General features: G+C 39.6%; 2 protein-coding genes across 7 annotated transcripts in view; both read left to right on the forward strand.

The window, feature by feature from the left end:
• LOC121265356 (protein SHOOT GRAVITROPISM 6) overlaps positions 1 to 23,854 on the forward strand; it is a 47,660-nt gene that overhangs the window by 8,280 nt on the left and 15,526 nt on the right. For all 6 annotated transcript variants that reach the window (XR_005940655.1, XR_005940654.1, XR_005940653.1 and 3 more), the window contains 23 exons: positions 188 to 286; positions 383 to 457; positions 1,226 to 1,285; positions 4,987 to 5,076; positions 5,471 to 5,592; positions 12,197 to 12,326; positions 12,404 to 12,483; positions 13,663 to 13,798; positions 13,909 to 13,990; positions 15,730 to 15,884; positions 15,988 to 16,068; positions 16,166 to 16,266; positions 19,683 to 19,921; positions 20,048 to 20,157; positions 20,315 to 20,443; positions 20,540 to 20,614; positions 20,704 to 20,837; positions 20,962 to 21,034; positions 21,199 to 21,330; positions 22,379 to 22,560; positions 22,639 to 22,761; positions 22,874 to 22,934; positions 23,044 to 23,139. Coding sequence is in view for 3 of the 6 variants with exons in the window: in XM_041168953.1 (XP_041024887.1) it covers positions 188 to 286; positions 383 to 457; positions 1,226 to 1,285; positions 4,987 to 5,076; positions 5,471 to 5,592; positions 12,197 to 12,326; positions 12,404 to 12,483; positions 13,663 to 13,798; positions 13,909 to 13,990; positions 15,730 to 15,884; positions 15,988 to 16,068; positions 16,166 to 16,266; positions 19,683 to 19,921; positions 20,048 to 20,157; positions 20,315 to 20,443; positions 20,540 to 20,614; positions 20,704 to 20,837; positions 20,962 to 21,034; positions 21,199 to 21,330; positions 22,379 to 22,560; positions 22,639 to 22,761; positions 22,874 to 22,934; positions 23,044 to 23,139 (2,565 nt within the window). In the remaining 3 variants the exon portion in view is untranslated. The remainder of the gene's footprint in view (positions 1 to 187; positions 287 to 382; positions 458 to 1,225; positions 1,286 to 4,986; positions 5,077 to 5,470; positions 5,593 to 12,196; positions 12,327 to 12,403; positions 12,484 to 13,662; positions 13,799 to 13,908; positions 13,991 to 15,729; positions 15,885 to 15,987; positions 16,069 to 16,165; positions 16,267 to 19,682; positions 19,922 to 20,047; positions 20,158 to 20,314; positions 20,444 to 20,539; positions 20,615 to 20,703; positions 20,838 to 20,961; positions 21,035 to 21,198; positions 21,331 to 22,378; positions 22,561 to 22,638; positions 22,762 to 22,873; positions 22,935 to 23,043; positions 23,140 to 23,854) is intronic.
• LOC121265470 lies at positions 17,419 to 18,209 on the forward strand. Its single transcript, XM_041169111.1, has 3 exons — positions 17,419 to 17,488; positions 17,521 to 17,621; positions 17,806 to 18,209. The coding sequence occupies exons 2-3, from the start codon at positions 17,546 to 17,548 to the stop codon at positions 18,201 to 18,203; spliced, it is 474 nt and encodes a 157-aa protein (XP_041025045.1). The 5' UTR covers positions 17,419 to 17,488; positions 17,521 to 17,545; the 3' UTR covers positions 18,204 to 18,209.

The following is a 23,854-nucleotide window of genomic DNA, read 5'->3' on the forward strand; positions in this document are numbered from 1 at the left end:
CCCATTTCTTTTATGTATGCCTTGGTGCTCGTATTTTTTTTCCTTAAATGTGATGCTGCCTTTTCTTGTTGGGAGTATAAACTTTGGATTCCAAATTGATGATGCAATTAGTATGAGAGGTGGCTCAAAGTTTTATATTGACTTTTTTTTTTTCTTTTTATGAATTCTTACACAGCTGATTTTACAGGTTTGCAGATGTATTTCAGAGTTGTGCAGGCATAAACCCTCTTACAGCGATACTATTCTCAGTGAATGTAAAGCTCGTTCTGACATACCGAGTCCCGAGGTAAAATCTTTGTTGGTGTCACTAAATTATTTAATTCTACTTCTCTTCTCCACAATACGACTTGGTGCTAACAATATGAGTGGTGCATGTATCTAGGAGCTTTTTGCTCGCTTGGTGGTGCTATTGCATGATCCTTTAGCAAGGGAGCAGCTGGCAACTCAGATTTTGACGGTAGGCTTCTCTTAGTGCAGATTATGTAGACACTTTCTATGTATCAACAAGAAATTTGCGATGCAGTGTTCTCTGGTAGTACTTATATACCATAACAATTGATAGTAATTATCTCTTTTGAAAAACTTGAAAGGATGGGTGATATGCTAAGTGGAGGTTTTTGTATCCAATGTGAAGGAGAATATTTGGCTCTGTTTTATTTTGTTAAAGTGTGCCTGTGTTTGTGGATTATGTAACCATGTTGAGTGTAGGTTTTCTACCAGAACTTTCTGCTCTCATGATGCAACTAGACAGCCTTTGTGTAGTTTTAGCCAAACCCACACGTTTTCACCCAGTAGTAAACATGGTACACAGCTAAATATAGTTGTATGAGAGAAGCACCTTTCAACCTTTGCATTCAGACTGTTCGGTACAAGGGGAGACAAAGGCCCTTTATCCAAATTCTCACTTGGACTCTTAGTCAAATGTCTACAACTGAGGCTATAAGGACTAAACCACCCTGGACTTTGGTGCCCCAGTAGCGCAGGGCTTACAATCAATGCATCAGCATGGCCCTGCAGAGCCTTTTTGTGCCCACTGCCACTTGGGCTTCTGGTTGTCACATCCTGCAGAGGCTATCATTCCTTCGGCTTGTTGCCTGTCCCTGCACTATACGTACTTTTCACCAATTTTTTCTCAGTCATGCTCCTGTAAAATAACTTTTTTTGTTTTGGAGAAACATTATTGATCTGTGAAATATCTGTTTTGAGTGTTTTCTTTGGCTTGCAGGTACTTTGCTATCTAGCACCTCTCTTCCCGAAGAATATCATCTTGTTTTGGCAAGATGAGGTATATCGCTATCTGCACAACACTGATTTATATTTGGACGTTTGTTTTCCATTAAGTTTTAAGCCTTACACAACACTAATTAACACTTGGAATTTTTTTTCAACCCAAATTTTTTTTTTTTTTTTGGGAAATAATTTATAATCTCCTCAAACTACCGCCTAATTTGCAATCACCCTTTAAACTGTAAATTATGACAATCACCCCCCCCCCCCCCCCCCCAAAAAAAAAAAAAGAAAAAAAAACCAAATGTACCAAATAATTGCGACATACCTCATTTTCCTTTGAAAATTCAAAATTACCCCTAACAATTTTTTTTTTGATAAGTAATAATATTATATATATATATATATCAATAGGAGTAACCAAGTACACTGGACGTATACAAGAAAAACACCTAGCCTATACAAGAAAGCCCTTAATGACCCAAAAGCCCATGAAAACCTACCCAAAATACACAAAGCCCAAATTGGAAAACTATCGATACTCCTCCCCGACCCCATCCCCTAGATTCCATGAAAATAATCCTCTACCCAAACATCCCACTATGAGAATGTCTTCACAAAGCCCTCCCTTTAGCCTTCCCTTGACTTGAGCTAGCTTCCTTAGTATCGTAGTTGATTGTCCAAGAAAGATTCTTTAACTCTATACTTTTCTTAAACTTAGATTTGGTTTCAAGCATGTGACTCGTCTTGATTGCAGTGAGTAGTGCTTTAAATTGGTCTTCATATTCTCCCTGTTCTCCATATGAAAGTCCTAGGGTTTGTAGAAACTCATTATCTTTATTTAGAATCCAATCCGTTGTTGAATCCGCTATATTGTTAATCGGAGGAAGAGAAACCAGGGAAATGACATTATTCCCAGCCACAGTACCCGACTGCACTCCCGACTCTAAACTTTCCCCCCACATGAGGCACCAATGACAAATCGATAATTTCCTTCTTGCCAAATAGTTGCTTGACAGGTATATGGTTGTTTTCCCCTCCATCTGTTACCATTACAGGTTCCTCCCCTCCATCAACATTTTGTGTATATGCTCCACCCCTCGACGATCCTTGCCGTGCCACTTTGTCTGACCCTATTGCTCCCTCAAGAGAGGAAGCACTACCATTTGTTACCCCGTTTGCATCTTCTAAAAGAGGCTCGACTGTTTCTTCCAGACCTTGGAGGGACCCTCGTCTTTAACTACAAATGAACCCTGGATAGAAGGACCAACTACATCTGTAACTGGTGCATGAGACCTTACAGCTCCTTCAAAAGGCATAGTGACACTGGCATGAACAAAGATGCCAGCATCCAATGATTCTATCATTGACATACCCTTTGCCTGCACACTTTCTGGCACACTTGTACCCATGACTAGGTCCAACCCCTTATCCACCTTAATCATTAGATCTCTTACATAATCCATAACTCCCTTCAATTGAGATTTGACATCCCACAAGACCCCTTCCAACTCCCCCAAAGGCACTTGAGGTCTTTTGTCTCCTACAAGTGCATTGCCCTTTCTTTCTACCGCTGAGCTGGTCTCGGCCTAACTACCCACCGGTGACCTCAACACCGCTGTGTATGAAGTGCCTTTGATTGAGGAAGGCCTTCTCACTATTTTCCCATCAACAAACTCTCCACTTCGAGAAGTGGCTTTGGATTCGGTGACACTTAGAATGGACTGCAGAAAGTCTTTCCATCCAATGCCATTTGTGCCCTCCGGAATCACCAACAAACCTTTCCTCCTATTACGGAATTCTAAGAGCTGCAGAAAACTGCCCCTTGCATTAACCTGATGTTAAATGCTAAAAACTCCATTACCCATCCTTAGCTCTCTGAAGAAACCTTCATGGCAGTTAAGGTCTAAACAATCCTCAATCCCCTTAGCCACCCACGAAGCTGTCGTCCTCCCTAGATACATGAACTTAGCTATCCTTTTGCTACGTTCAGAAATACGAAAGATATTTCCTCACTCTTTTGTAAAAACGAAAGTTTTTTATTTCACTTTCAACCACCTCTCACCTTCCAATTAGGACAAAACCGCATCGTGTTTCGTCGTCATTGTCAAATCCCACTGCAAATCTGTTCCTAGTGCTCCCTACTGCTTCCACTTCATCCTAAGGTAAAACACAGATCTGTTGGAGGCCCTGAGTTCACGGATTTTCTTGCAAAAAATCCTTGAGATAACGGTGAACTTCTGGTCGCCGGAGGATGATGTCGGATGCCCACAATGTGGTTGCCGGAGTTCGTCAAAACAGTTTGTAGCGGTGGCTAATGGAAAAGCTTAGATTGCAGATCGCCGGAGGAGGAAACGGAAGAGCAGTAGAAAAACACCAGTCGCTGGAGAATGACCGACGTCGGAGGCCCCACGACAGAGACGCCTGGGTCTGTCGATCAGTTTTGTGACAGATTCCAGTGCATAGAGATCGACGTCAGGAGAGAGAGAGAGAGAGAGAGAGAGAGAGAGAGAGAGAGTGTGTGTGTGTGTGTGTGTTCGCCAGAGAGGAACTGACACTGACGGCCCTTAGAGAGGACGCCGGGGCCCATCGGCCACGTCTGTGATTGCGGTGTCCCTCTCTGATCGATGGTGGGTGGGGGTGGCAGCGGGATAGGAAGGTTAGGGTTTCTCTCGAATCATTGTTCACACATGGGTTATGCTTCGTATAGAGAGAAAAATACTTGTTGGGGATAATGTCGTTCCCCTCGTTAGGCTTCGTACCCTAAATAATTTTTTGTGATTGGTAATCAAAGTATTTTATTCGTAAAAGTGGGCAAATACAGGCAGTATACATGAGAAATACCTAACTAGAGTTTGCAAACGATAGTAAAAAGTCATGGACACTTAGTCCGTTACAAACAATGGCCCTCACCCGTGAAAACAATGTTCGAAAGAAAAAGACTTTCAGCTCCTCCATTGTCTTCTCGCAGTTTTCGAAGCTTCTATCATTTCGTTCCCACCATATACACCAACACATGCAAATATGGACCATTTTTCAGATTGCTGCGACTTGTGAATTTCCTCGGAGACCTCTCCAACTAGCTAGAAAATCCACCAATGTAAAAGGCATGACCCATGATATGCCAAGTCTTGTAAGAAAATAGTCCCACAAGGTCTTTGCCACCTTGCAATGTTTCTACTGATTCACCCTCTTTCTTACACGTGTAACCCCTAACAATTAAAAAAAAGACGACCCAATTGAATTAAAAAAATTAAAAACAAAAAGTGCTGGAAACTTCTTCCTTTTTTTTTTTTTTTTTTTTTTTTTAATTTTTAAAAATTTTCAGGAATGGTATCTGTCACCTATTTTACGGACGGAACATTGCAATTTTTTGGTAGTTTGGGGGTGATTGCTGAAACTGATAGTTTGTGGGGTAATTGCAAATCAGGTGGGGTGATTGCACAATGGGTGATTGTTTGATGGGGTTATGAGAATTTCCCCCATTTTTTTTTTATCAGTAATGCAATTTATTAAAAAACACAGAGGAACTTGACCCGAGTAGACAGAAGTATACAAAAGGATACACCCAATTAGCAGGAAGATCTTTGTCACTGTGACAATAATTTAATAGATTTAGATGGTATATGAATTGTTCTGATTTCAAATTGGCAACCTTTGCGGTTAGGCTTCTTAATGTATATCTTGTCGTGATCTGTCATATCAGATAAAATGATTTTGCATTAGAATCTAATTAATTTTGTCTTTACTAAGCTCTAGATTCCAAAAATGAAGGCATATGTTAGTGACACGGAAGACCTAAAGCAGGATGATTTGTATCAAGAGACTTGGGATGACATGATAATAAATGTAAGTCTTTGACTTTATTGTTCAGATGATATCTGTATCTCCTATCGTCATTATAGCTTGCTTAGCATCTTATAAGCCCACTGTAGTTTGTATGGGGATGTTGGAAGTAAAATTTATATCATATTCTTCAATTTGATTTTCATGGCATTTGAACTTGAAACCAGTTCTTCCAAAGAAGTGACAGATGTTCCAGCAAAACTGTCTGAATTATTTCTGAAAGTTGTATAATATGTATACTTTTAAGAGGTGCACAAAGAAACAATATAACTCTAATGTTGCTAGAGACTGACTGTACACATTTCTGAGTGCCATAATGGAAGTAGATATTTGCTTGGAGTCTAAGGCACCTTATTGTAACATCTATCTTTAATGTGTCTTTTTCTTTGGGTGATAGTTTCTTGCAGAGTCCTTAGATGTGACTCAAGACACCGATTGGGTTATATCTCTTGGTAATGCTTTCAGCAAACAATATGAGCTCTATACTTCTGAGGATGAACATTCTGCGCTTCTTCACCGGTATAGATGCCTTAATCCTATATTAGTCTATTGGTTCAAGGAGACACCATTGAATTTGATATTTCATTCACTAATAATAATAAAAAAGATATTGCATTCTTTTTTTTTTTTTTTTGATAAGGAAGATATTTTATTAATTCTCATAAATAGACAAGGTCCAGGTACATAGGAAGTATACAAGAAAAGCCTAGTTACAAGCTAAGCGCTACGAAAAGCAGCATAAAAGTCATTAAAATTTGTTCCATTCAATACAATAGATGATGCCCAAAGTAGCAATGTATGAAAGAAAAAGTCCCTAAACCCCTCCGGGGAGCGCTCCCTACCCTCAAAACAGCGACCATTCCTCTCATTCCATGTGTACCACATTAAGCATAGAGGCACCATTTTCCAAATAACCGCGATGTGCCTGTTGCCCCGAATGCCTCTCCAACATGACAATAAATCTATCACCCTCCTTGCAAGTCGGTTTGTCATGGGTTATGCCTCTTAGATTGGTAGACTTCCTTGCAAGTTGGCGAGGCATTTAGGTTAACTCACAGGTGGCGACCATTTGGCATATGGTTCTTATTTGTATGTGTTGGTGTATTTGGAGGGAAAGAATGCAAGAAGCTTTGAAGACTGTGAGAGAACAAGGGAGGAACTAAAACTTTTCTTCTTTAAGACATTGCTTTTATGGGCGGGAACCATTGCTTGTAACGGTCTAAATGTACATGAATTTCTTCTTTTGATTGTAAACCCTAGCTAGGTGTTTCTCATGTATACTTCCTGTGCACCTGAGTTTTGCCTTCTTCTATTAATAAAACTTCTATGATTACCTATAAAAAAAAATCTATCACTCTCCTAGGCATTACCCATGCAATGCCAAGCCTTGTGAATATTTCATCCCATACAACCTTGACTACTTCACAACGAAGAAGGAGGTGATCCGTTGATTCACTATCATATTTGCACATGAAGCGCCAATCTATTATGTAGAGGTCACACTTTCTCAGCTTGTCGATAGTCAATATTTTCCCATGAGATGCCAGCCAGCAATAGAAAGCAGCCTTTAGGGGAGCATTACTCCTCCAAATGCACTTCCAAGGAAAGGCATTCAGGGAATGGGTCGACAATACCTTGTAGTAGGATCTGATTGAGAAGTTCTTGTTCCTTGTAGGTGTCCAAAGCAATCTGTCCTCCCCATCTACAGGTAAATTCAGCGCATATAACACGCTGTAAAAGTCAGCACTGTCTCCCATCTCCCAATCCTGTATAGCTCTAATAAATCTCACTGACCAAAAAGTGGAATCAGATGAGGTGTCCATGTTATCATCCATTGAGGTCTCCTTATCTAACGCAATCCTATAAGGAGAGGGGAAAGCGTTCTTCAAAGCAGCATCGCCACACCAAATGTTGTGCCAAAATTTGATTTGAGTGCCCTTACCCACCTTGAGTCTGTAATTAATAAGTCATCCCAACCATTATTCCAAACACCCACGCCATAAGCCCCTCTTACTTCGTTAGAGCACCAACCTCCCCATATGCTCCCATACTTAATATTGATAATGTTCCTCCAAAGAGCATCTCCTTCCCGATGATACCGCCATAACCATTTTCCTAAAAGGGCCTTATTGAAAGTTCTCAATTTTCTAATCCTCAAACCATCGTAGGACAAAGGTGTGCAGACTTTATTCCAATTAATGAAATGAAATTTTTTCGCGTCCTCTAAACCGCCCCATAAGAAATCACAAAAAATCTTCTTCAATCTGTTTGCCACTCCTGCAGGCAAATGAAATAAAGATAGAAAGTATGATGGGAGATTGGATAATGTGATCTTAATTAATGTGATTTTGCCACCTTTAGATAAGTAAATTCTCTTCCAATCCGCCAATTTGCATTCGATCTTCTCAACAATCCCATCCCACATAGCCTTGGATTTATGAGGGGCCTCCAAAGGAAGTCCAAGGTACTTCATGGGCAAGGATGACACCTTGCAACCCATGATGGCAGCCAAGTCACGTAAATTATTAATTGAACCAATTGGGAACTATTTCAGGTTTTGATAGATTCACCTAAAGACTGGAGATAGCTTTGAAACAAAGCAAGAGTGCTCTCAAGGAACAAATCTGATCGGGGGTGCGGCTCATAGAAAATCAGCGTGTCATCGGCGAAAAGTAGGTGAGAGATTGATAGACTACCTTGTGAGGAACCACCTACTGAGAAACCCGAGATGAAGCCCGTATCTACCATCCCTTTCAACATTCTACTCAAAACATCCATTACTAAAATGAAAAGAAGAGGGGAATAAAGGGTCCCTTTGTCTCAAGCCCCGAGAGCTATTAAAGAAGCCTTCAGGAGTGCCTTTAACCAAAATAGAGAATCTAATTGTTGTGATACAATGTTTCATCCATTGACACCACCTTTCCCTAAATCCGTACCTACCAAGTATATACACCAAGAAATCCCAATTTATATGGTCAAAGGCTTTTTCCATGTCCAATTACATAAGATACTTGGGATGCCGGCTTTGATTCTATTTTACTCTCCAAGCATTCATTCGCGATGAGGACCGAGTTTAGTTAAATGCCTTCCTTTTGCAAAGGCGTGTTGGGACTTCAAGATGATCTTCCCCATGACTTCGCTCAACCGCTGGGCTAGAACTTTAGAGATGATCTTGTAAACCCCATTCACCAAACTTATATGACGGAAATCTTGCACCTCCACTGACCTTGCCCTTTTAGGAATAAGGGTGATAAACGTGGCATTAAGGTTTTTCTCAAATTTCATAAAAGAGTGAAATTCGAGAAAGACCTTCATGATGTCCTCCTTGACAATGTCCCAACTAGTCTGGAAGAAAGCCATTGTGAAACCATCTAGGCCCGAGGCTTTGTCTTTGTCCATCCCATTTCGCACACTAATCACCTCTTCCTCTTCGAACTGTCTCTCCAACCAAGCTGCACTCGATTTATCGATAGAATAAAAAACCAGCCCATCTACCTTGGGTCTCCAATGATGTTGCTCCTTCAGAAGGTTATCATAATAGTGGACAATGTGATCCTTGATATTGACTCTATCCGAAAGAACCCTCCCTTCCAAATGGAGGACCTCGATGGCGTTGTTTCTTCGATGTGAGTTAGCTACTCTATGGAAAAACTTAGTGCTCTTGTTCCCTTCCTTCAACCAAAGGGCCCGAGATTTTTGCTTCAAGAAAATCTCCTCCATAAGTGTGATTTTTTCCAGCTTAGCTACTACAACCATTTTCTTTGCCTTGTCATCATCCGAGAGGACCCCATCCACCTCTTTTTCATCACCCGAATACTTCCATGTTCCATTTTCTCATATCATTTTTCAAAGCTTTAGGGCTAGTTTGGACCCCAAACCCATCTCAACTCATCATTACAACTTTTTTAAATTTCAACACAAAATATAATAAACAATTCAACTTTTTCAAATCTCAAAATAATAATAATATTAAAAAATAATATTCTAATAATATTCTATCATCTCAACTCAACTCAGTTCAACATCCAAACGCAACCTTAATTTTCCTTGCTAAAACAAAACTGGGAGTGCCTGAGAATTGATATAAGGACCACCATGTTCTAATATTGTCCGTAAACCCATCTACCTTCAGCCACATGTTCTCGAATTTAAAATATCTTCATCCAACGTGGAGACCCCCATAATCCAATAAGAGAGGAAAATGATCAGAACAAAGCCTAGGGAGTCGTATTTGGCATAGGTTGGGGAAGTGGGCCTTCCAAGAGGGAGAGACAATGAATCTATCCAGCCTAGACCAAGCCTCCTGTTAGGCCAGGTATAATCTCCCCCAACTAAAGGTAGATCAACCAAATCCAACTCGAAAAATAAAGCTGAGAAGTCAGCCATGGCTGAACCCGAGCTAGAGTCCCCCAACCTTTCACTCGAAAACCAAGTGATGTTGAAATCACCTCTGATACACCATGGGCCATCCCACAAACAGCACAAACCAGCAATCTCATACCAAAGAAACTTTCTATGGCTGTCATTATTGGGCCCATATACTCCTATGAAACCCCACACGAAACCATCTTCCACATTCATGAAAGTGCAAGCTACCGAAAATTCTCCGATATTCTCCTCCACCAAATTTACTACTCTCTTGTCCCACATTACTATGATGCCCTTGAAGCGCCTTTAGAAGCAAGGCTGGTCCAACCAGCATAAGAGCAATTCCACAAGTTACTTATTACGCTTCTATCAATAAACTTCAGCTTAGTCTCCTGTAAACAAATAATGCCAGCCTTCCATTCCCTTATTAAGTTCTTCACTCTAAGGCGTTTGCTTGGGTCATTCAGTCCCAAGACATTCCATGGAAGGATCTTGGGCTTCATGGGATGTCGAGGTTTGCCCTGTCATTGCACCTTCCCCTATTGGCACTTCCTTCCCTTGCATCATAATTTATAGAACAAGAAAGCCTCTTGATCTCCCTTTCATTTTTAGAGGCAGTTATGTCTATGAGGGGCTGTCTTGCTTCGATGGCTGTAAGGAGTGCTTTAAACTGATCCTCAGAACCCTCGCAAGAGATCCCTATGCAATGGCGAATTTCATCTACTTCTTTAGGACCCAATCTGACTGTGAACTAATCCATATAGGCGCTGGAGGCAGAGAACAAATAGGACTGGGTTCATCCCCGGAACCCCCCAGATCATTAAAGGTAGAGATGCCTCCAGACTCCTTGCAAACTAGTTGTAAAATAAACCCAATTGATGACCTGTCATCCGAGAGTGCCTCATCTTCGGGAGTAGTCTCATCCTCTTCTTCCAACGTGCACGAAGCCCTGGAGGGGGACTCAGCAGCAACCACCATAACTGACCCCTTGACATAGTCTTCCTGGGTCATTTGGAGAGTGCACTGAGCCCTGGAAAGAGCCTCTGGAGGTTGTGGAGGATATGGACCATCAGAAACTTTGAATCTTGCGGCCACCACCTCATCGCGGTTGTTCATCCCCTTCGAGGCTAGAGCTGTTCCAAGTTGTGTACCGTAGGGATGACAGTGGTCAGCGACTCTATCTGTGTTGACGACAAGCTCCTGGTGGCCTGAGAACAAGCGACAACTTCATTCTGAACTAAATCAACAATCGTCGTCGCCTCCATGCTTCTATTCTTCCTTGTCGTGGCCTTATTTTGGATCCTACTTGGGCCTGTAGGGTCTTCGGCGGTTCTTTCTGTGTCGTTAGCATGGCGGCCGGCGCAATCGCCGGAGGATTTGGGATTCTCGGGCCCGATATGGAAACTCGGGCCCTAGATGCTTCCTTAGCCTGCCACTCAGAGATGGGCCTAATTGGCGTCTCTCCAACCTTCATGGGCCCCCTTCTGCTTGAGCCCAACCCAGCCTTATCATAATGCATTGTAGGCTCTCCATACTTCATGAGCCCACTGCCCTAACCCATAACCAAACTTAAGCCCAAGTCCATTTTCCTCTTTAACACGTTTATTTCCTCTGATATCCTTGACAATTGTGCTCTAACTGCTCACAGGATCCCTCTACTTCCCCCATCTTTCTACTATCGACTAAGGACCCCTCACCTCTTATGTCAGTTTTTGGAAAGAGATGGGTAGCTGCAGGTGGGATAGGCCTACAGCCGTGATCGTGATCTCCTACACTGCCAATCCCTTTACCCTTAGACCAACTCCTGTCAGCCACCATAGTAGAGCTGCTACCTGTCTGAGTACTCTCCGGTAACCTCAGGACTAAAGCATTGGTGGCGCCATTTGAGGAGAGAAACCTCCTTGCCTCAATCTCACTACTAGTCTCCCCTCCCCTTCGAAAGCCACCCTTTGTTCGCAACCTAACTGTGTTACTTATCACCTTCTTAAGTTGGTAGGCAAAATCTTCCTAGCCACTGCCCTTCGAACCCTCAGGGACAATCACAGAGCCCCTCTTCTTGTCATTCTCGAGCTCTACCAAATGCAAGAAACATCCCCTAGAGTTAACGTGATGTTGAATGGTGAGAACTCCATCACCCACTCTCATTTTCGGAAAAAACCTTCTTGTCATTGTGAGTCTAGACCTTCCTCTACCATCTGTACCACCCATGAAGCCAATGTCCTGCTTATGATAATAAACGTAACCATTCTACTACTTCTCTGGTGATACAAATGCTATTGCCACCCACTTCCGAAAGCACAAAGGTTTTTGCTTCCACTGTAAATTGCCTATCCCCGCATTAACACTAAAAGAAAGACTAGTAACCAAAGGTAAAAAAAGAAAAGTTCCCGACAAGAAACGGTGAGAGGCCCCGGAGGTGAGGTTACTAACGAGCATGGGAAAGGAGAAGTTGTACGGACTAAACTATATTTTTAGTCCATGTAAACCTATATTACACAAGCAAACAATTGCATTCTTTTGCACTGGCACTGGCACTTACATGGTTTTTTCTCTTTTTCTTTTTTTAAACGTTGAAGTAATGAATTTTTGTTGATTGCATGATGTGTAAGGTGTTTTAGTGAGCATAAATCTTTGGTTCTAGATTTGCCGGCACTCCATGAAACCCCTTATAACCATCGCCCACCCCAGTGAGGGTACAAAAGCTTAAACTTTTGGAGGTGCATATAATATTTTTGTTTTTCGTTTTGCTTTTCAGTTGCTTGGGCGTGCTTCTTCAAAAGGTCAATGACAGGACTTATGTTCATCATCAGATAGATTGGATGTATAAACATGCTAACATTGCAATTCCAACAAACAGGCTTGGTTTGGCAAAAGCCATTGGACTGGTATCTTAGAGTTCAGTGTATGTTGTCTACTATTTCCATTTTGCAATGTATTAATGTCTTATCGCTTTTGACCACAGGTTGCGGCATCCCACTTGGATACTGTATTGGACAAACTGAAATACATTCTGGATAATGTTGGGCAAAGTATCTTTCAAAGGTTTATTCCTATTCCTGGTATTTGGGTTGTGTCCCTCTGTGCATTGAAAAAGGTTGCTCTACTTATACAAAAAAGGTTTATTATTATTTTAATATTATTTTTTTTTATAAATTTTATTAGAAACGAATGTACAAGTGAAGCCCATGTACACAGGAAGTATACAAAATAAAACACCTAAATACATTCTAGGAATTTTTGTAAGATGGAAAGTATTCTCCCATTCTTTTTTGGGTTTTTATACTTACACGTGCATATTATACACACAAAGCAAATAGCCCAGCTCCGACGGAATGTTCTTTTTCTTCTGTATAGGGTTTCTCTTGTACACTTATTGTATGCTAGGGTTGCGTCCCTCTGCATTTTTTAATGAGTTTCTTTTATTAGGTATAATAAGATTTTAATACTTGTAAAAAATTATCGACCTAGGACGTCTAACATCTTAATGACAGTGAGAGAACATCATTTACCAGAGTATCATGCAGAAAGGTTTACAAAGGAATTGATAAGCATCTAACAATCAAGACTTAATTTTTTATTTCATTTTTCAAGGTTAAATTTTTTTGTCTTCTGTAGTTCTTGTTTGCTCTGAGAGGAACCTAATCTTCTTTGCTCTACCAAGCTCTCCCCTGTCACGGCCATTATTAGTTCCAAGGAGCGGAGATAATCTTTCTTTCATCGAAATTTTTTTCCTTTGTTTTTGCTTTCTTGATAGCATGACACGCAGTATACATTTTAGCTTTTCCCTTATTTTGCTGAGATTGAACAAATAAACTTAATACCACTGGACAAATTCATTAATACAAAAATTTGCAGAAAAGGCGTTTAGGCACCTTGGAATTGTGTTTTAGTGTCATGTTTGGTAGATTCCAACAGTTAAAAGCAATTTTTTTTTCTTAGTCGAGATCTGGGGCATGGAAATTGCATTATGCATATTTGTCCATACCTTTTTAATGCAGGATGAGAGCTTCAATTTGCATAATTGATTCTTTAAAAGCATCTAGACAAAAAAAAAAAAAAAAGAAAGATGTCACATCTTTTCTGATTGTACTTGAGCTGTAATTATTTTTGGTGATACAATACCTTCTAGGTCAGATTATCATTCTTTTTTCTTCTTATAAGTGATTTGGTCATTGTATTTTTTTCCTTTTTTTTAATAAGTCAATACTTCATCTATTGCAGATTCCTATCTTTTTTCTCCGAAAGTCTCAGAACAGAAGAGTCTGATGATATTCATGCTGCTTTGGCATTAATGTATGGATATGCCGCAAAATATGCTCCATCTACAGTTATCGAAGCCAGAATAGATGCACTTGTTGTATGGTTTTTTGCTTTTTTCTCTTATTGCTTTTCCAGGGAGATCTGAGTACACACGTCAATTAATGCAGTCGACAACTGTTATTTCTGACTAGTTTATTCTCCTTGCAGGGGACTAATATGCTTTCACGGCTTCTTCATGTGCGCCACCCTACAGCAAAGCAGGCTGTTATAACTGCCATTGATTTACTAGGTCTGTTTTAAGTTAAATTTGGTGTCTTAATATCCTCTGCGGGACCCTGAAATTACCTTTATCTTTCTCATCTTTCCAAACATGTATGGCATCAATAATCTTGGGTGATCATAGATGTAGGTTTTTTCTACTTTTTTTCTTTGGATATTTGATCAGAGAACATTTGTGAATGCTTTTCAGCTGTCTTTGGAGATTTCTGTAACTACAATTTTTTTTCCAGATGGAGTTTTGATTTGTTTGTGTGTTCTTGGCTTGTGGTGATGGACTTGTTCCAAATAACCTTTGGAGATTGCATGAGAGGTAGGGGTGCTACCTGCACCCTATGGGGTGGGGTTGCCCCTTCCTGCACTCTGTCCCCGCATGGGTGGAGGATGGGGTTTCCACATGGGGGTGTTATCCTTTGCGGATGACGTTGGTTTTTTTTTTTTTTTGGGGGAGAGGGGGGGGGGGGGGGGGTAAGTCAACCCTCTTCTCCCTGCGGGTGGGGTTGGGGCGGTGGACATGGGGTGGTGGATGAGAGGGTGGGAAACTTTTTGTAAAACCATGCTGTTTCTCAAGGTGCTCTCAGTGAGCTGTTCACTCGATGTTTAGCCCCATGCCATTATAGGGTTGTTCAATTAGGATATTGTTTAAAAAGTTTTGCTATTGTCTATTTAAAACTTGACAAATGGAATAAATTGATTTGTTTTAAGAGTAGTGCTATATGTACTTACAATTTTACTTATAAAAAACTTACAAAGTCTCATTTTGTTAGTTTCCTTTTGAAATTCAAATTTTATAATTTTTAATATATCAATAGCTGACACGTGAAGAAGTAATTTTCTTTTTTGTAAGTTTTTCTCAAGTACAGTTATCATTTTTCTTGTTTTAAAGCTATATATTAGCTGTCAGAAATCATAAGATAATATTACTATTTAAAGAAAAAATTGGAAAATACTAATGTCCCTAAGAAAAAAAGGTTGAAATCGAATATAATGTCGAAAAGTTGTCCAATTTATTATCAGCAATCAAGTTCCATAATAATCATGTGGAAGATATATGCCAATATATTGCTATGCATGGTTGTTTATCTGTGGTGTGCGTATATATCAGAGCATGTGCATGCATCCACATGTAGTGGGGGAGGGAGAGCAAGATGTATGTCATGTTTGGTCATACCGATTTTAGACATAAAATCATGATGAAAACTGCAATAAAGCAGAGAGGGATTAATCTTTGGGGGACACAGTGGAAAATAATTTCATTGAAGAGGTTTGGCTGCTTTTGTGTTAAGATAATTATCTCGTGCTGAAATTTTCTGATTAATATTTAGTAGCACTCAACAATGGAGATAATGCGCATCATGGGTATCGAGGACTACATGCTGTCATTTTGACCTTCATAAGGTGTCCATATGACCATAGGCATTTGAAAGAATTCAAGCATGGGATTCAGAGCTGATTCAAGCCTCTGTAAAAGTGAAGAAGGCCTAGAATTCTCAAGAACAAAAAAAAAAAAAAAAAAAAAAAAAAATCAAAAGATTGCCTTTGGGTGCTTTTCAATCAATACTACATTGTCTTTTAAAAAAATGTCCTTTTATATGAGCTGCTAATCAAAATGCTTATCGCTTGGCATTTATAGTATATCATATTCACATTTTTATAGGAAGTAGTTTAAACCATTGAAAAGATGATCATATTCTTTTTGCTGATTATCAATCTTGTGAAGATGATAGCATTACTGTAATGTTGATAATGCAGGTCGTGCTGTCATTAATGCTGCAGAGAATGGTGCATCATTTCCATTAAAACGAAGGGACCAAATGCTTGACTATATATTGACCTTAATGGGCCGAGAGGCCCGAGATGACAATGAAGGATTTTTTGATTCCAGTCTTGAACTTCTTCGCACTCAGGTATATTAGTGGATCAACTTATAACGTTGTGGTCTAAAGGTATTGCTTGTGTGCATTTTGTTGGAAGCTCTTTGACTTTTTCTCTTTATTGGTGATTCTGCAGGCCCTTGCTTTAAGTGCCTGCACTACCTTGGTTTCTGTGGAGCCAAAACTAACGGTTGAAACACGAAACCATGTGATGAAGGTGAGGAAAACATCCGAATGAGTATAATCCATTATCAGTGATAATTCTTTCCTTTGGAAATTTCTTATCAGTCATGAATCTTTGATGAGTTCTACAGGCCACCCTAGGGTTCTTTGCTCTACCAAATGATCCGGTAGATGTTGTCAATCCCCTTATTGACAACCTCATCACTCTCTTGTGTGCAATTCTTCTCACAAGGTAGTCTATATTTGACAGGTCGATGCTTTTCCTGAATTGCTTATTCTTCTGGAACAGTAGAGTTAATTGTCTTTAGAAGTTCAGGTCGAACTCTTTTACATTAAGGGTGTGTTTGGTTACCAAACTCACTTCAATTCATCTCAACTCATCATTACAATTTTTTAAATTCCAATATAAAATATAATAAACAATTCAATTTTTTTAAATTTCAAAATAATAATAATATTAAAAAATAATATTCTAACAATATTTTATCATCACAACTCAACTCAACTCAACTCACTTCAACATCCACATACACCCTAAGTGTTGATTTTTTATTTTCTGCCATTACTTTTGTCTAATATCTACCCACTTGTGGGTAGCCCAAGTGGTAAGAGTGAACTTGTGTGCATGAGCCCCACGTCACAGGTTCGATTCCCCCGGGATCAAACTGCGATTTAAGTGGGAGGCCATGGCGTTGGGTTGTTGTGCTATTCTTCCCGGGGGTTTAACTTCCATTGGTGAGTCCCAAGGGCTTTGCTATGGGGTGGTTTCCCTGTCATAAAAAAAGACTTTTGTCTAATATCTGAACGGAGATGATATTTTGCTTCCATTGCCCCAATTTTATATTCGTTACTAGATTGAAAAATAATTGGAAATATATACAATCGTTGAAGATTGTATTTCTTGAACATGGAGCTATAGTTTACTATGCCACCTCGTGTGTGAACAATGATTAATTTTTCCTCTCCGTACGAAGCCTTAACCCGTGTGTGAATAGTGAGTTGAGAGAAACCCTAACCCTACTTCCCGCCGCCACCCCTACCCACCATAGATCGGAGAGGGATACCACAGTCACAGATGAGGCCGACGGGCCCCGGGGTCCTCGCTGAGGGCTGTCGGCGTCGGTTCCTCGCCGATGAACTCTTTCTGTGTTCTTCTTTGACGGTGTCGGCCGCCGTGCACTTTGATTCTATCACAGATCTGATCGACTGACCCAGATGACTCCGTTGTGGGGTCTCCGACGTCGGTTAACTCAGGCCTCCTTCAGATCTCTCTCTCTCTCTCTCTCTCTCTCTCTTTTTATTTTTTTTTATTTTTATTTTAAGAGGATGAAACAGGAACAGTGGAAACATATTTGCAGTGGGTTTTGACAATGACGACGAAGTACTATGCGGTTTTGTCCCAGTTGGAAGGAGAGAGGTGGTTGAAAGTTGAATAAAAAACTTTCATTTTTACGAAAGAGGGAGAAAATATCTTTTGTATTTCTAAAAGTAGCAAAAGGATAGCTAAGTTCATGTTTCTAAGGGGGATGACAGCTTTGTGGGTGGCTAAGGGGATTGAGGATTGTTTAGAACTTAACTGCCATGAAGGTTTCTTTAGAGAGCTAAGGATGGGTAATGGAGTTTTTAGCATTTTTTACGACAGAGGGAGAAAATATCTTTCGTATTTCTGAACGTAGCAAAAGGATAGCTAAGTTCATGTTTCTAAGGGGGACGACAGCTTCGTGGGTGGCTAAGGGGATTGAGGATTGTTTAGAACTTAACTGCCATGAAGGTTTCTTTAGAGAGCTAAGGATGGGTAATGGAGTTTTTAGCATTCAACATCATGTTAATGCAAGGGGCAGTTTTCTGCAGTTCTCTGAATTCCGAAATGGAAGGAGGAAAGGTTTATTGGTGATTCCGGAGGGCGCAAATGACATTGGATGGAAAGACTTTCTGCAGTTCATTTTAAGTGTCAATGAATCCAAAGCCACTTTTAGAAGCGGGGAGTTTGTTGATGGAAAAATAGTGGGAAGGCCTTCTTCAATCAAAGGTGCTTCGTACGCAGCGGTGTTGAGGTCATTGGCGGGTAGTCAGGCCAAGATCAGCTCAGCGGTAGAAAGAAAGGGCATTGCACTTGTAGGAGACAAAAGACCTCAGGTGACATTGAGAGAGTTGGAGGGAGTCTTGTAGGATGTCAAATCCCAATTGAAGGGAATTAGGATTATGTAAGAGATCTAATGATTAAAGTGGATAAGGGGTTGGACGTAGTTGTGGGTACAAGTGTGCTACCAAGTGTGTTGGAAAGTGTGTAGGCAAAGGGTGTGTCAGCGATAGGGTCATTGGACGCTGGCATCTTTGTTCATGCCAGTGCCACTATGCCTTCTGAGGGAGCTATAGGGTCTTAGGCACTAGTTGCAGATGAAGTTGTTCCTTTTGTCCAAAGTTCATTTGTAGTTGAAGACGGGGGTCCCTCCAAGGTCTCGAGTGTTTTGGAAGATACAGTCGAGCCTCTTTTAGAGGATGCAAACGGGGCAACAGAAGGTAGTGCTTCCTCTCTTGAGGAAGCAGCACGGCAAGGATCGTCGAGGGGTGAAGATAATACACACAATGTTGATGGAGGGGAGGAATCTGCAATGGTAACAAATGGAGGGGACAACAACCATATAGATGTTGAGCAACCATTTGGCGGGAAGGATTTGTCATTGGTGCCTCGTGTGGGGGAAAGTTTAGAATTGTTGTTGGTGCCTCATGTGGGGGAAGGTTTAGAGTCGGGAGTGCAGTCGGGTATTGTGGCTGGGGATAATGTTGTTCCCTTAGTTTTTCTTCCTCCGATCAACGATATAGCGGGTTCAATATCGGATTGGATTCTGAATAAAGATAACAGGTTTCTACAAACCCTGGGACTTTCATATGGAGAATAGAGAGAATATGAAGACCAATTTAAAACACTACTCACTGCAATCGAGGCGAGCCACGCGCTTGAAACCAAATCTAAGTTTAAGAAAAGCAGGGAGTTGAAGAATCTTTAATGGACAATTAACTACGATGCTAAGGGAGGTAACTCAAGTCGAGGGAAGGGTAAAGGGAGGGCTTTGTGATGTTCGGGTTGAGGATTAGTTTTAAGGAATCTAGGGGATGGGGTTAGGGAGGTGTAATGATAGTTTTCCAATTCGGGTTTGGTGTATTTTGGGTAGGTTTTTATGGGCTTTTGGGTCATTATGGGCTTTCTTGTATGGACTAGGTGTTTTTCTTGTATACGCCCAGTGTACTTGGTTACTCCTATTGATATAAATATATATTATTTTTACTTATAAAAAAAAAAGTTTACTATGCCGCTTGTGTGGTGTGAGACCTCTTGTATAATAATGTTGAGTTTGAGGACAATGGCTGTTTTTTTATGTTAAGAAGTCTCTCTCTCTCTCTCTCTCTCCCCACCCCTGCTTTTTGGGCACAATTTCCCACACTTAGTAGCTTTTTTGATGGTCTAAGTTTTACTGAAAGATTGAATGAAATTAGGTCTTATTATTTGATCCATTTGCTTAGATCTGCACATATAGAATTAACAAAAAAAGATCTGCATTTATAACTCTGACTGAATGCCTATGCTACTAGATTTTCCTTTGAGACTTTATAAATACCTCTTCTAATCATCACAATCATGACACTTAGTGGAGAGGATGGGAGAAGTCGGGCTGAGCAGCTACTGCATATGTTGAGACAAATTGATCAATATGTTGCCTCACCTGTTGAGTATCAAAGGAAAAGAGGTTGTCGTGCAGTGTTTGAGATGCTTCTCAAGTTTAGGATGGTTTGCATAGGTGGATACTGTACTCTGGGTTGCCATGGAAGTTGCACACATAGCAAGCAAGTTGACCGTGCTGTACATGGGAATATTTCCAACTTACCATGTAAAATGTTTCCCGACAAACTCCTCAATTATTTGTTTCTTTCACTATCTTATACTATTGTTTGGTTCACCCCTCAATTATTTGTTTCTTTCACTATCTTATACTATTGTTTGGTTCACCTTCCAGCGGCATTTGTCTTACCAAGTCGTGAAGCATTGTGCTTGGGAGATAGGGTCGTCATGTATCTTCCACGTTGTGCTGACACTAATTCTGAAGTTAGAAAAGTTTCTGCAGAGGTAAGTGGTTGGCTGGAAGCTTTAATGGTGTCAAATAAGTTTATTCTCTGTACTGCATTACTAGCTGTCATTGAGAGTTCAAAGAGTATAGGACATGCAATATCCTTTCCGATTTTCTCTTTAAGTTGGTGAAAGATCTCAGTTCTTGTTTGGTTAGATCCTTGATCAGCTCTTCAGCATCTCTCTTTCGCTTCCGAGGCCTGCAGCTTCTAATTTTGGTGCGGATATAGAAGTATCCTATGGTGCTTTGTCCTCCCTTGAGGATGTTATCGCCATCCTGAGGAGTGTAAGTTTATCGCCAATTCTTTGCATTCTCTTTCTTTATTTATCCATTTCCTTTCTGAAACTAAAACGTTATGTTTGTTTTTATATATGTAATCAGGATGCATCTATTGATCCATCAGAAGTTTTCAACAGAATTGTCTCTTCCGTATGTATTTTGTTGACAAAGGATGAGGTAAGTGTTTGTTTTTTTTTTTTTAATTCAATTAAAAATTCAGAATAAAGATTGCAACAGCTTCTTCTTACTATCGAGGCTTCTTGCAGCTTGTTGCTACTCTGCATGGTTGTGCAGTAGCTATATGTGATAAGATCAAGCAGTCAGCTGAAGGGGTTATACAAGCTGTCATTGAATTTGTCATAAAGAGGAGGAATGAGCTGAATGAAAGTGATGTTTCAAGGTTCTCCTACTGATAAACTGCTATAAAAGTGAAAAATTTAAGACCAATGAAATTGTGTGTATTGCTTCTTATAAAGATAGATTGCTGTACTTTTGGTGTTACTGATAATTTTCTACGTCGATAGGACCACCCAATCTTTGCTCTCTGCTACAGTTCATGTAACTGACAAGCATTTACGACTGGAAACACTTGGTGCTGTATCCTTTTTTTCATTTAAATATATTAACATTTGATGTTAAAGTTGGTGGCTCTTTTTTGCTTACTAGTTTTTCCAACTGTCTGGCTTGTCTGTATCAACAATTCAGTTGCATTTACTTTTTTGTGGTTCCTGTCTCTCCTTAAAATCCTTCACTTCCAAAAGATTTCTTCTCTAGCTGAGAACACTAGTTCAAAAGTGGTTTTCAATGAAGTATTGGCTACCGCTGGGAGGGATATAGTCACGAAGGATATATCTAGAATTCGTGGTGGCTGGTCAATGCAGGATGCATTTTATGTGAGTGCTATTTTATATACAGTGAGAATATTGTTATTGTAAGTGATTGTTTATCTTAAATAGTTTTTTACCATGTTTTATGTGATATCAGTGTATCAGCATAAAAAAATGTGACATCTTATCTTAAAGCGGAAGTACCTCTTTGGTCTTATTTGTGCTTTTAGAAAACAATAAATTTTGATCTTCCTGAAAAAGAGGAGTTTGGTCTTGAACCAGTGAATGGAACTCCTTAAACAAGTTTCTCCTTTAATCACTCTGGGTCCAAGTGGTTTTTATCTTCAGAAAGAGGTATCCAGTGTGTCATATCAGTATCAATTTTCCTATCTTTTCATATGAGACATTGGATTTTGTTGTAACTTGTGTTTTGAAAGATCAGGTCTCAGACCATACTTAAGGTTATTGAGTTTTTTTTTTGGATTTTTTTATTATTACAGTATTGAGGCTGTTCAATGATAGTGGCAGACATTAAGAAGAAAATATATATCAGGCTAATGAGATCTGGGAGATTAAAAAATTTGAAGGAGGAATGAATAAAAGCTGTTCCCGCAGCTAACTTCTGATGTTAAATCTTATGCTGGCCTTTTCTTGGCAAAATAATTTGGTAAGAGGGAATTCACCATGCCTTCGAAATATGACCCCTGGGGTCAGAAGAATTATACTGTTTTTTTTTTATAAGTAAAAAAATATTATATGTCAAAGGAGAAACCAAGTACACAAAATGTATACAAGAAAACACCTTGCCCAAACTGACCCAAAGAGCCCCTAATGACCCAAAAAGCCCGTGAAATAATTATACTGTTTTTTTTTTATGTGGATGAATTTCTATTTTATTGTGTTGCAACCTGTGCTGAAAAGTGTTTCCCATGTTTCATGAATGCTCTCTTGTTCATGTGATCGTGTCATCCATGTACATTTTGTGGTTGTATATGTCCTGTTTGGTTTTCTTTATTATCATCTCTTTTCTTCCCAATTAGATGACCCATTTCAATAATTTATACTCTTATCAACGGTTAGATTATTTATACATATATTTTTAAAATTTTTATAGGCATTCTCCCAACATACAGTGCTTTCATCTTTGTTCCTGGAGCATGTGATATTTTCCCTTAGCCAAACTCCAATTCTTAGAGGCGATTCAAGGAAAGGAGAGAACTCTAGCCATCTTGTCGATGGTCAGATAGAGGAAGACATTCTGCAAGCTGCTATTTTTGCTCTTACAGCTTTTTTCAGGTCTATTAGCTGCTCCATTTTTCAGTTTCTGCACTATTATACGGTTGGAAAATTTTGCAATGTTTGATGTTGTGGCAGAGGTGGTGGTAAAGTCGGAAAGAAAGCTGTTGAACAAAAGTATGCTTCTGTTCTTGTAGAACTGATTCTCCAGTTGGGCAGCTGTCATGGTCTAGTTCAGACCGGTCAGCATGGACCACTACGGTAAGGAACTCACATATACTGATCCTTGTTCCTGGTAAACCCATCTTTATGCACTCCTTTTATTGTTTAAGTTCGGTACTCTTTTTAATGCCTCCTTTTTCTACTTTTGCAGGGCTCTTCTACCTGCATTTCAGGCATTCTGTGAATGTGTGGGAGACCTTGAAATGGGAAAGGTAAACCACCATATGTGCATAATAATTTAATTCAATTAATGGAGACTTCAAGTACTGGGGTTTGTATTATTAAGGGAAGGAAAGGTGATCAATTCTTTTTCCATCATAGATTTTGGCCAGAGATGGAGAGCAAAATGAAAATGAGAGGTGGATCAATCTTATTGGAGACATAGCCAGCTGCATTTCTATTAAGAGACCGAAAGAGGTAAAAGAATTCACTTTGGATGCTCTTTTTAAGGATACTACATGATATTTTGTGTACATTTTATTTTAGTAGGACATTAGGAAAATTATACAGAACTAAATTAAGCATGGGAACATGGTCACTGGATATAGGCAAAGAAGCAATTCATACTTATGGTTTAAGTTCATGTGAAATCTTGGCAGCCAAAAAGTAGTTGATCAATCACCTCACTAGCAGCTTTATAAGAAAATACAAAATAATAGGATATATGACTTTATGTGTTCTTTTTCCTTTACATTTTATCGAGTTTCTTTTTTTAATTTTCTCTGGGGCCATGGAGAGTCAGGAACTAAAATATGAAATGAAGGGTTTGCGAGAGAAAGATGCTATAGATTAAGGGATGTTTGGAAATAATTCTCATCCCATCTCATCCTATTCCATCTCATTTCCTTCTCAAACATCACTCAAACATAAGCACTTCCAAACTAATCATTACAACTTTCCCAAACTTTCAAAGAAAAAACAAAAAACAATTCAATTTTTTCAAATCCTAAAACAAAAATAATATTAAAAAAATTATGTTCTAACAATATTTTAACTTTATAATATTTTGTATTCAACTTTTTCTCTCTCCTTTCCCAAAACCCAAAAATTACTTAACTCAAACTATCTCACTACTATTCACAAACCATCTTACTACTATTCACAAAATTCTCATCTCATCTAATTCCCCAAG

The sequence above is a fragment of the Juglans microcarpa x Juglans regia genome, chromosome 5D (genome assembly GCF_004785595.1).
Source record: "Juglans microcarpa x Juglans regia isolate MS1-56 chromosome 5D, Jm3101_v1.0, whole genome shotgun sequence".
Classification (NCBI taxonomy): Eukaryota; Viridiplantae; Streptophyta; class Magnoliopsida; order Fagales; family Juglandaceae; genus Juglans; species Juglans microcarpa x Juglans regia.